The 13,247-nt window shown below is 43.1% G+C and overlaps 1 protein-coding gene across 5 annotated transcripts in view; it reads right to left on the bottom strand.

The window, feature by feature from the left end:
• LOC117364044 (cytosolic phospholipase A2 zeta-like) overlaps window positions 1–13,247 on the bottom strand; it is a 120,057-nt gene that overhangs the window by 47,577 nt on the left and 59,233 nt on the right. For all 5 annotated transcript variants that reach the window (XM_033952803.1, XM_033952802.1, XM_033952805.1 and 2 more), the window contains one exon: window positions 9,857–9,923. In XM_033952803.1, coding sequence (XP_033808694.1) covers window positions 9,857–9,923 — 67 coding nt within the window. The remainder of the gene's footprint in view (window positions 1–9,856; window positions 9,924–13,247) is intronic.

Raw genomic sequence — 13,247 nt, forward strand, 5'->3', positions numbered from 1 at the left:
TTTACATGGTTGTTCACAAATACTTGCAAATCTGAAGAACTTGTTGCTCACACACAAAATTTTTTTTAGAACTTGTCGCTCACATGAGAAAAAATTTGCACGAACCCAGCCAATCCTTAGAGGGAGCAGCCTGGCACCCAGCATTCCATCCCCTCCCCTGGCAATGGGTGGGCTCTCTTAAATGCATTCCCCTCCCCTCCAGTACCTCTTAAAGTCTTCTTTCCTTCAAAGGCAGTGAGCAAGGTCTCAAACACACTGCTCATGCTTGTCCTCTGACCTGGTTCCGCAAACAGGAAGTTGCGCCAGAGGGAGGCGTAAGCAACAAGAAGGAGTTCTTGCTCACTGCCAGTGAAGAAAAGAAGACTTTAAAAGGTACTGGGAAGAGTAGAATGTATTTAAGAGATCCTCCCCATTGCTGATAGAAGATATGCCGGCATCCAGAGCACTCTGTCCCTCCACCCCCTTACTATGACACTGAGCAGAATGCTTTTTTACTTGTGGAGAGGTCTCTTTCTACCCAGCCCCCAACCTCAGCCTATGACCTCTCTCCAGGTCCTATCACTGATGTCTTATTTAGGTTTGCTCTAATTAACATTCTTTCTTACATGAATTCTTTGCATAACACATTATAATATTAGGATTTTATATACCGCCTATCAAGGTTATCTAAGCGTTTTTTACAATCAGGTACTCAAGCATTTTCCCTATCTGTCCCGGTGGGCTCACAATCTATCTAACGTACCTGGGGCTATGGAGGATTAAGTGACTTGCCCAGGGTCACAAGGAGCAGCGCGGGGTTTGAACCCACAACCCCAGGGTGCTGAGGCTGTAGATCCAACCACTGCGCCACACACTCCTCACTATATTAAAGTCATTTTAGCAACACCATAAATGGCTTTTATAAAATTAGTCACACAACCCAATCATTGCACCCTAAGTCCATAGAAATCATATGATGATATTTAAGAAAATTTTGTTATGAACTTCAGCGGCACCACTTGACACTCAAATTCTTTCATAGCAATAAGCTTTATGTGTCAGATCGTCATTGGTCCTTTTATATATTCCTCACTTATTCAACATTTGCTTAAATTTTTTCTTTAACTAGCGTCTATAGCATTTAATATATTTTTTAAAATAACTTTTACTTAACTTAAGGCTTAAAGACTCTCATAGTCTCACGATCTGGGAAGTTTAAATCCAACATATTTCACTCAAAGCTTTTTCAAGTATCCTCCCCAGAGTCGTTCTTGTCAACCGACTTAACTAATTTCTTCAAGTCTATGGACTTGGGGTGCAATGATTGGGTTGTGTGATTGATTTTAATACCCTAAGAGGGGCATAATAAAAAAAACATCCCTCTTTTGGCCTAAGGCCCTAGGAGCCCACAATAGGCAGCAGGGAAATGTCCATTCTTGAAAAAAACATCCAAAATGTGGGGTTTTTTTTAGAATGGCCTACCTGTACGTTCAGGAGTTTAATCGCCCAGACTGCTATTATGTCTACTTTTAAGCCCTCTTCTCGAAAAAAAAAATTTGCCCAAGTCCCAAACACCAAAAACAAAACCTTTTAGATGTGGGAGGGACCAGCACCTAAAAGCACCTAAAAGCACGATTCTCTAACTGGCATATGTCATAAGCACCGGTTAGAGAATTGTGGAACCATTATCCCTCCCCCGCAACAATCGCGGCAGGAGAGATGCCCAGTCCCTCTTGCCCGGACCTCAACATTACCCCTCCCACAACGATCATGACAGGAGAGATGTCCACTCTCTCCTGCCGACACTCCTGGGCCCCCACAATCTTTGCCGGCAGGAGGGATACCCAATCCCTCCTGCCATGATCCCCCAAACCCTCCCACAAGCATCAGCAGCAGGAGGGATGCCCAATCCCTCCTACCGTGAACCTATGAACCCTCCCAGGGATGGGCCTTAGGCACCTGGGCCAACTGGAATCTTAGACCCATCTCCCAGTGCACTCTGGGATGCAATGGATATGGCCTGATTCCGATTGGCCAGATTCCCTAGGCCCCTCCTATGGGGGGGTGGCCTAAGGGATCTGGCCAATCGGAATCTGGCGTGACAGCAGCTTAGGGGTTGCTGCTCATGCCAGGAACATTACAGAGGTACAGAGGAAGGGAAATAGCAGTGGGGGGGGGGGGGGAAGAGAGGAGGATGAGTTCCTGAGCTTACTGTATTGGCCCCTTAATGCTGTAAGACCTCATACTATCTACAGGATGATTTCCAGTAAGGCACGTTTTAATTCTTTCATTATCTTCATGAATTGCTCACTATTTCAAAAACTCTTAAATCCACCTAGTAACCTCTATTCTCAGTTTTTTAACCTATACATTAGTTCATTTGTTAGTAATTTTCTTGCTGTGTAATAGCTTACGAGAAACAACAGTGCAATTTTTGTAAGAGTTGAGAAAGTAGCAGTATACTCAACTGTTCACCTAAACCAATGTTTTACAAATCGGTCTTATAGTACCTTAAGAAGGATATGGCATTACTCGAGAGGGTTCAGAGAAGAGCGACACGACTGATAAAAGGGATGGAAAATCTTTCATATGCTGAGAGATTGGAGAAACTGGGTCTCTTTTCCCTGGAGAAGAGGAGACTTAGAGGGGATATGATAGAGACTTATAAGATCATGAGGGGCATAGAGAGAGTAGAGAGGGACAGATTCTTCAAACTTTCAAAAAATAAAAGAACAAGAGGGCATTCGGAAAAGTTGAAAGGGGACAGATTCAATACAAATGCAAGGAAGTTCTTCTTTACCCAACGGGTGATGGACACCTGGAATGCGCTTCCAGAGGACATTATAAAGCAGAGTACGGTACTGGGGTTTAAGAAAGGATTGGACAATTTCCTGCTGGAAAAGGGAATAGAAGGGTATAAATAGAGGATTACTGTACAGGTCCTGGACCTGTTGGGACGCAGCGTGAGCGGACTGCTGGGCAAGATGAACCTCAGGTCTGACCGAGCAGAGGCATTTCTTATGTTCTTATGTTCTTATACCCCCTTGCCAGGCAGTGTATGCAAATCAATCTCATGCATATTCATTGTGGATATCCTGAAAACCTGACAGGCACAGGGATACTTCAGGACAGACTTGGAAAACACTGATCTAGGCAATAAATGGACACTAAATTCCACTAAATTATACTATAGAGTTGCGAGTTCTGGGATGACAAGGGATCAGTTTCCAGTCAGTGCTTTGCTATACCAGAAGGAACTCTCAGCCAGAGATCTGTATCAGAAGTAATTTCAGTACTTATATCTTCAACCTCCCTGACGATGGACTCAACTGAAACTCAGCTGGAGTTGGAGGCTTATGCTGATTGAACAATATAAGTAACTGAAACTGGAAAACTTTAAGGATTAAGAAGAGAGAACCTCAGAACTGATTAAACATGTCTAATTGGATCATTAATATAAGGAACAACTACTCTGGTCAAGCCTACAGATTACTACTCAAGGAGATACTGGGACTTTAATTGACTCATCATCAAGTTAAGTGAGCTTCATTGGGCCTGAATAGCTTCAAAACTTAACATCATTAAGAACCTTGAAGATTGATTGATGGACTCTATTTTAAAGCTTTAGATAGTACCTGTAGCTTTCCCCATCCTATGATTTTGTTATTAGTAGCACTTTGCACTTTAGGATATGAATTGAATTAAAGAAATCAATAAATTAAATATTTAATTAATTTTATGTTATGGTATTCTTTTTATAGCATTTTAATGAATTGAATATCAATAATTTTCTATATTTACCCTACTTTGTATAGTTGTGTATAATCCAGTCAGTGCTTTGCCATAGAACTCACTAGTATTAAACCAAGGACTCACTGGTATTATAATATAATAACATAACTGTATTTTTCTATACCGCCACCATCTTACTTCTAGGCGGCTTACACTGAAGAGAACTGTACAATCAGCGAATTACAGAATACAAATATTAAAAGTACATGTTTCTCAAAAATAATCAGTATAGAATTATTAATTTTAAAATGATTTCTGTTTAGGAGATAAATCTGTCAAACAATGCAGTCTTCATTTCTTTCCGAAATGCGCCATAAGTCAACCTGGCTCCATTGATGTAATTGCCTAACCAAGACTGCTGTTTGCTTGCTTGAAACATGAAAGTTCTATCAGACATAGGTAGGGGCTATTCCCCAAACCGAGGATGACAGCAAATTGTAATACCTGAGTATCAGTGAGAAGGTCACTTGCAATTTTACCACTTGACATGATTTATGTTGTTTTATGATTTAAAGGTGCAATATTTGGCCATTTCAGCAACATCTCCTGATTCTCATTATAATATGCAACAAACAAAGGATCCAATAAAACTGCAGTAAAATATCAAGTCGAAAGACAAAGGCAAAAACTGCAGTGGTGATGTACAAGACACCAAGTCTTTAATGAACAATCATAAAAGGACAAATATAGTCATAAAACAGTTTGTATCCATAAAGCCACAACTACTTAAGTCACGAACCACGGGGAACCACGGGGTGCAAGGGGATGTCCACCGATGGATCAAACACTGGCTGGCAGGCAGGAAACAGAGGGTTGGAGTAAAGGGCCATTACTCAGACTGGCAATGGGTCACGAGCGGAGTTCCACAGAGATCGGTGCTGGGACCGCTCCAGTTCAATATATTTATTAACGACCTGGAGACGGGGACGAAATGTGAGGTTATTAAATTTGCTGATGACACCAAACTCTGCAGAAAGGTTAGAACCACGGAAGACTGTGAAGACCTGCAAAGGGACCTGACGAGACTGGAAGAGTGGGCAAAAAAGTGGCAAATAAGTTTTAACATAGAGAAATGCAAGGTCTTCATGTAGGGAAAAAGAACCCGATGTTCAGCTACAAAATGGGGGGATCATTGCTAGGGGTAAGCAACCTTGAAAGAGACCTGGGGGTGATGGTGGACACAACATTGAAAGCATCGGCACAGTGTGCGACAGCCTCAAAGAAAGCAAACAGAATGTTGGGCATCATTAAAAAGGGTATCACAACCAGGACGAAGGAAGTCATCATGCCGCTGTATCGTGCGCCCGCACCTGGAGTACTGTGTCCAGTACTGGTCGCTGTACCTCAAGAAAGACATGGCAGTACTTGAGGGGGTCCAGAGAAGAGCGACTAAACTGATAAAAGGTATGGAAAATTTTTCATACGCTAACAGGTTGAAAATGCTGGGGCTGTTCTCCCTAGAGAAGCGGAGACTTAGAGGAGACATGATAGAAACCTTCAAAATCCTGAAGGGCATAGAGAAGGTAGATAGATTCTTCAGACTGTGGGGAACCAATGCTAGGAAGTTCTTTTTTACCCAGAGGGTGGTGGACACATGGAATGCGCTTCCGGAGGTTGTGATAGGCCAGAGCACAGTATAGGGGTTCAAGGAAGGTTTAGATAGGTTCCTAAAGGACAAGGGGATTGAGGGGTACAGATGGAAGCAGAGGTAGGTTATTGAAATGGTTAGGAACCACATCACAGGTCATAGACCTGATGGGCCGCCGCGGGAGCGGACCGCTGGGCGCGATGGACCTCTGGTCTGACCCAGTGGAGGCAACTTCTTATGTTCTTATGATTAATGAACCCGGACCCGACACGGTCTGTGTTTCGAAGAAACACTCCTTCCTCGGGGGTCCTAAATGGATAACAACTGGAAACAGCGCTAAACAGCCAAACAAACTGAGAGAGCTCCTACGCTGTCCTGCACCGCGTAGGAGCTCTCTCAGGGCTCCTTTTACAAAGGTGCGCTAGCGTTTTTAGCGCACGCACCGGATTAGCGTGCGCTATAGCGCGCGCTAGCTGAAAAGTTACCGTCTGCTTAAAAGGAAGTGATAGCGGCTAGCGTGTGTGGCATTTTAGAGCGCGCTAAAACCACTAGCGCACCTTTGTAAAAGAAGCCCTCAGTTTCTTCAGCTGTTTCCAGTTGTCATCCATTTAGGATCCCCGAGGAAGGAGTGTTTCTTCGAAACACAAACCGTGTCGGGTCCGGGTTCATTAATCCTTTTGGATACAAACTGTTTTATGACTATATTTGTCCTTTTATGATTGTTCATTAAAGACTTGGTATCTTGTACATCACCACTGCAGTTTTTGTCTTTGTCTCTCATTACAATATGAAATGTTCAGTTTGGGGAGAAAAAATGCTTAGCATTGTAGTACATAGCTGAGAAAATCCGAAATCCATTCATTCTATCATTTCTGAAATGGGCCTGACATATGATTTCAAAGTAACCTATGAGCAAGGCCAGGCATATCTTGAACAAGTAAAGTTGCCACTGAACAGAAATCTGGAAACCAAATGGAAATGCAGGTACCTATTAGCCCACAGAGAGTTATCTTTTTAAATAATTGAAAATTTGTTTTGATGTTTCAAATAATGTGCATTTACATTTGTAACCCGCCTAGAAGCTTGGATAGTGCAAGCTATTTTTTATTTTTTTTTTAATAAAAGGAAATAAATAAGGTATATCAAATTTTTTAATAAAACTTGAACTTGAAATAAGCCACTGAATATGAGAAGAAATCAAGGCAATGGTGTACTGATACTCAGATATGACTGAAAGCGTTTGACCTTTTTCCTCACAACACATGTTGGAAGTAAGACTCTGCCATTACCATGCCCAAAATTATTTTCTTACATGCAGAAACACATTTTTCTATGTGAGTCTAGTATAATATTTCACTCTGTAGCTAGCTGCCTGTCAATAGTTTACATGGAGCCTTTTAATATATGAGGTTCACTGTGTGAATTCACCACATCCTCCTCTCTCTCCCTCCTTCCCTCTAGTTGTCTACAATCACTCGGTCCAATAGTTCTCTTGTTCTATTTCACTGTTCTCAAAACGCACTATGCATGCCTTTAGGGGTACACAGGCTGCTTGTTAGGGGTACTCAGCCTGGCCGCCGCGGAGGATATTCCCTGCCCATCAGTTGAAGCCACTGCCACCGGGGATCCCTGCTTGTCCACCTGCCCCTTCACTGAAGCCACTACTGGAGATCCCTCCCTGCCTGCCCGCCTGCAACTTCCCCCCCTTGAAGCCAACCCAGTTACTTGATGGAGCCACACTCGAACCCTCCGCCCCCAGTGAACTCAGTGCAGGGACGCTACTCAAGCAGGTAGGGAGGGATCCCTGGCAGCAGCTTCAGTGGGGTCAGGCGGGCAGGCAGGGATCACCGGAGTACAACTTAATTTTGGGACAAAGGTAGGGATGGGGAGGGGGGCACAAACTCGACACAAACGAAAGGGAGGAAAGAGGCACTAACTTGGGACATAGGAAGGAAGGAATAAAAAGGAAGAATTGTTGGGCATGAGTGTGTGAGAGACGGTGCACACGGGGAAAGGAAGAAAGGAAAATTGGGCATAGAGGGAGAGAGGAGTAAGGTAGAGATGCATGGGGAATAAAAGGATGAGAGGGAGAAATATTGGATATAGTGGTGGAGAGGGACCAGAGGGACAGATTGAAGGGGATGCAAGGGGGAAGAATGTTGGACATAGTGATGGAGGGAGATATGTGGCATTGTGCAGGAGAGGGGTGATAGAAGGAGAAATGAGCATGGGGCTGGTGGGCAGTGATGAAAAATGGATGTGACAGTAATAATAATAACAGTTTATATACCGCAGGACCGTGAAGTTCTATGCGGTTTACAATGATTAGAAAGATGCTACAAATTGAGTGGAACTTACATAGAGGGGGTGGGAGAGATGCCTGGATCTCTCAAGACAGATGGACAGTGAAAGATAGCTAGGGAGACTTGTTGCCAGTAGGGGGTGGAGGAAAGAGGAAAAAAAGTTGGACTCATGGAGAGACAGAGAGAGATTTTGGTTGGGGAAGGGAATGAGGTCCGGAGGAGAGGAAGCATGCAAGCGACAGAAAGTGTTGGACTCATGGAGAGAGAGAGAGTGAGAGATGGATGGGGAGAGAAGAAAGAATGGAAGGAGAAATATCACATTCAGGGAAAGGGGGAGATGGCAGAGAGTCAAAAGTTGAACTCATGGAGGAAGAGAGATAGAGAAATGTTGGTTGGGGAAGGGAATGAGGACTGGAGGAGAGGAAGCATGCAGGAGGCAGAAATAAATAAATATTGGATGCACAGTCAGAAGGAAGTGCAACCAGAGACTCATGAAACCACCAGACAGCAAATGTAGGAAAAATTATTTAATGTTCAATTTGGTGATCGAAATGTGTCAGTTTTGAGAATTTATATCTGTTGTCTATATTTTGCACTATATTTGTCTATTTTTCTATAGTTGTTACTGAGGTGACATTGCATGTTTTAAAATCATCTGCATTGACCTCTGAAAAAAAAATGAATATAAATGATAATTAATATTTTCTCTGTGTACAGTGTGCTTTGTGATTTTTTAATTTTGTGGTTACCATTATGTATTAATAAGGTTATATTGTGTGTATATGAAAAATGGATGGAAGAAATTGCATTACAATTAGTACTATTATTATTGGGGTGGAGTCAGGAGCGGAGCTTGGGCGGTGGTACTCGGTTGGTATTTGTTAAGCTTAAGGGGTACTTAGCTTGAAAAAGTTGAGAAACACTATGCTACAATATGCTACAGCTTCCCTCCTAGTGCCAGCAGCAGAAAGTAAGCTGAAGTATTCACTGTGGTGAGGTGCACAGAGATGAACAGAAGAAGAAGGAATGAGGGAAAGAAAATTTAGAAAGGGAGAATGAAGGGAAAGGAGAAACTAAAAGAACTAGAAGCAGTTGAGATTAAGAGAAGAGGGAGAATTGGAAAAGAGCAACATGGCTGGTTCTGCCATTACAGCAGCAGAACTGACACAGCTCTAGAATGAGAGACAGTCTACCCCCACTCTATGTCCAGCATCTCCTTCCTCTTCTCCCCCTGCTGGACCTGCCACCACTGCTGCCCTAGAATAAGGAAGAACGGTGGCTGTAGTAGGCCTGGCAGGGGGTAAGGAAGGGGAGGTGAGATGCTAGCCACCTGGGTAATTAGAGAGAGAGGAAATAGAGATGCTGGCCCCTGGGGAGTGTAGGGAAAGAAATGGGAGATGTTGGCCAGCAAGGAAAGGGGGAGTAGAGACATTAAGAGGAGATGATAGTCAACTCGGGGGAAGGGAAATAGGGAGGGTAAAAGAAGACACTGGCCACCTGGGGAAGGGAAGGGAGGAGAAGAGGGAAGTGATAGGCTATGGGGGAGAGAGTTGGACAACAAACAGGACAGATTGAAAGATAAATACAGACTGTGGGAGCAAGGAAGCAAAACAGACTATGAAATGTTACATTTTGGTAGGACAGGTTATAGCTTGAAAAATGAGTAACAGAAGGAGACAGAAGAAAGTGAAAATAAGACTGAAAAGTAATTAAGTGATATAGGGGAAAGAAATTATGAATAAAGGCAATTATCCAGACACACAGGAAACATTTTTAATTTCTAGAAAGAGAAAAATAAATGTAAATTACATGCAAATGTATGTGAATCTGTAGCAGAAAACTGCTGCAGAAAACTAGGGATCTTGCTTTTGAGATTCTCCAACCTCTGGCTTCTACTAGAGCTGATATCAGCTGTTTCTAAAACATTTCAACAATTTCAGAATGTAAATCATATACTAATTTATGCTGTCTGCTTTTTAGTAACTTTTTGGCCCAGTAGTTTCCCTCCTGCCTTTTGGAGCTCCAGTTCAGCTGAAATAGGTCCTCTGAATTCACAGCTCGTCCTCCATTTTATTCTGGTCTCAGCTGTAAACTCTGCTTCTGCAACATCTGCAGCTCAAGCAGCCCACGGGGCACAGCTGTACCACTGAGTCACTGGTTTGGCCCCTACTACATTCTCAGAGCCCAAACTTACCTTTCTCCCTCTGCTCTGGCTTATCACTTGCGTCAATGGTGCCCTGGAGACACAGAGAGGGGTGCGCCTACATTAAAAGAAAAATTCTCTATTAAAACTATCCTTGCAGAGCACATTTAACCCTGGAGCTCTCTTACAGAAATGCTTACATTAAATGAAACATAGAAACATAGAAACATAGAAGATGACGGCAGAAAAGGGCTATAGCCCATCAAGTCTGCCCACCCTACTGACCCATCCTCTTAAGTCTATACCTAGCGACCGATATTCCAGTTCGACCCTCGTAGGGATCCCACATAGGTATCCCATTTATTCTTAAAGTCCAGCACGCTGCTGGCCTCGATCACCTGCGCTGGAAGCTCATTCCAACGGTCAACCACTCTTTCTGTGAAGAAATACTTCCTGATGTCGCTATGAAATTTCCCGCCTCTGAGTTTGAGCGCATGCCCTCTAGTGGCAGAGGGTCCCCTGAGAAAGAAGATATCATCTTCCACCTCGATACGTCCCGTGATGTATTTAAATGTCTCAATCATGTCTCCTCTCTCCCTACGTTCTTCTAGAGTGTAGAGCTGTAGTTTGTTTAGTCTCTCCTCGTACGAGAGACCCTTTAGCCCCGAGATCCTCCTGGTGGCCATCCGTTGAACCGATTCGATTCTAAGCACATCTTTACGGTAATGTGGCCTCCAGAATTGTACACAGTATTCCAGATGAGGTCTCACCATGGTTCTGTACAATGGCATTATGACTTCAGGCTTCTTGCTGACAAAGCTTCTACTGATACATCCCATCATCTGCCTTGCTTTAGATGAAGCCTTCTCCACTTGATTGGCAGTTTTCATGTCTGCACTGATGATTACTCCTAGGTCTCGTTCCGCCGAAGTACAAGTTAAAGTTTCTCCATTCAAGGTGTAATTTCTGCATGGATTACCGCTACCGAGGTGCATAACCTTACATTTCCCAGCGTTAAAGCCCAATTGCCAGGTCGAGGACCATCTTTCCAATGTAAGCAGGTCCTGTGCCATACTATCCTGTAAAGTACATTCCCTTACTATATTGCATAGTTTAGCGTCGTCGGCGAATAATGTTATTTTACCATTATTTGGCTGCAGAGCGTCTTTATGACAGCAAGTCTCATGCAAATTAGACCGCACTTTCCATGAATGAAGTCTACCCCACCATACAACCTCTCTTGTGGCACATTGCTTTCATCATTAAGACTTTCTGTATGGACTGAGGACTTGATAGCTCAGCAACTGCTGAGAGTCAACACAAGAGAGAAGGGGTGAAGGCACAAACCAAACCAAAGAGGCAAAATAATCCAAAACAAAAGCAATCCAACTGTATAAGTATTTATTCTCAATAAATAAATAAATACATGAAGAAATGTATAAACTATGGGGCCCTTTAACTAAAGGACATTATGGGCTCCTTTTACAAATGAGCGTTAGGGCTTTAACGCGTGGAATAGCGCGCGCTGAATTGCCCCGCACGCTAGACCTTAACACCAGCACTGAGGGGGACGATAGTTCTAGAAGCGTAGCACAGGTTTAGCGCACGCTAAAATCCTGCGTGCGCGAAAAACGCTAGCGTACCTTAGTAAAAGGAGCCCTATATCAATTATATGAAAGATATAACCTGTTCTACACTTTCCAGTTAATATTGAAATGATAGTTTACACATTTCGGCCCGGATATTGGTGGCCGCCTACAAAGCGGCTGCCGATCGCATGTCAATCATGCAACGGCGCTGTATAGAGAACCACGCCTCTAGGAAAGAAAGGCGACAGAAACGTAGGCCAGGGTTTTCCAGGCCTACATTTCCAGCACCTCTCTTTGCTGTGAATCATGCCTACGTAGGCGCCTAACACCACGCCCATAGTGGCATCAGAAACCGGTAGGCACCTCCAGAGGCGCGAGTTTACCTATCAGCGCCTAACCCCCCCCCCCTCTTTTACAAAGCCGCACGGCAACAGCCCCAAAGTCCTTTAAATCTCTATGGGCTTCGGGGCCGTTACCGCAGCGGCCCACGCTAAACGGCTTCGTTAAAGAGGATCTAAGTTTAGGCAACATTTATAGAATTCTCTCCATCGTTCCTATTTGTTTTATTTGCATTTTCAGCTGCTGGAGTGGATTAATTTAGAAAGGGAGGTCCTTTTATGTAGCTATTTATACCTTTTAGTTAAGGAGACTGCTTTATTATGGCTAGGGTGGGCTCTTCCTATTTCTTGTATAGTTTTGATTTTTTTGTGTGGGTTTTTTTTTCTTTATTCATTTGTGTTTTGTGAGGTTTTTAAAAAATGCTTTCTTTCTATGATTAAACAACCTTATAAGGCACTATTTAAAATCTTATTCCTGGAATTATCACCATGTAGCATAAATCCAATTCCAAGATCTTGTATTTGAAGAGTCTATGTGGGATGGTGGTTAACGGCATGAGTGGATCCCTGACGAAGCGGCAGCGAAACATGTCGGGTCCACCAGCCTAGTACAGCAACACTTTTGAAGATAAGTACACATACTTCATTAGTTGTTTAAAAGTTATAAAAAGTTTTTTTTAAAAACATAAAGGTATTGAGCATTAGTTATTAAAATTTAAACCTTGACCGATGAGGAGGTTACACATGAATCTCCCCGTTATGAGAACATAACCTGTATGGGACGGAGGAGGGGTGTTTCTGAGGTCTATGGCTAAAACAGAAGCAGCAACACCAGATAAGGATCTAAAGGTGTAACATAGAAAGAATACTTTAAAGGTTGGAAGCTTGGAATTGGATATTGGATTTATTCTTTCTATGATTGCCACTAGCACCGTTCTCGCTCAGATTTAGTGCTTTGAGCATGAGCAGATTACCAGTGGTACTGTAGAACTGTTATGAAGTTAGCCCCTGATGCAGGAAAGATGCTGAAATATGTCGGGCTGAGAGAATACTGGTACATGAGAAGAGACTGCACACTGGTCTGTAATATTTGGATTTGTTTATTTATCGGGAATAAAGGTTTGTAGACTAGGGTTGTATGGTAACAGGGCTCTGCAGCCAGATGTGGAACCCTCAAGAATACATCCACACACGAGGGTTGTAAGTAACACAACAGCTTTATTAGGTAGACAACAAGGATTTCCCTTGGCTGTTCTTTCTATAGGCTTAAGCAAGCAATCATTTGGAGCTTCACTCTAGTTCCTTTGAGCCCTGTCCCTGACAGGTTCCACAGTTTAGTATATGCTACCTTTCCCTTGTATCTCGGGGTACAATACACAGTCACTTTCCTCAACTTCAAGACTCTTGTAGTCTCTCTCTCTCTGACACAGTTTCACAGTTTTAGCCAACACTCACTCTTCTCAACTTAAGGTTTTAAGAAAACTTGTCCTACCTCCCAGAAGCCCTCTTGTTCTG

This window comes from Geotrypetes seraphini, chromosome 7, assembly GCF_902459505.1.
Source record: "Geotrypetes seraphini chromosome 7, aGeoSer1.1, whole genome shotgun sequence".
Taxonomy (NCBI): domain Eukaryota; kingdom Metazoa; phylum Chordata; class Amphibia; order Gymnophiona; family Dermophiidae; genus Geotrypetes; species Geotrypetes seraphini.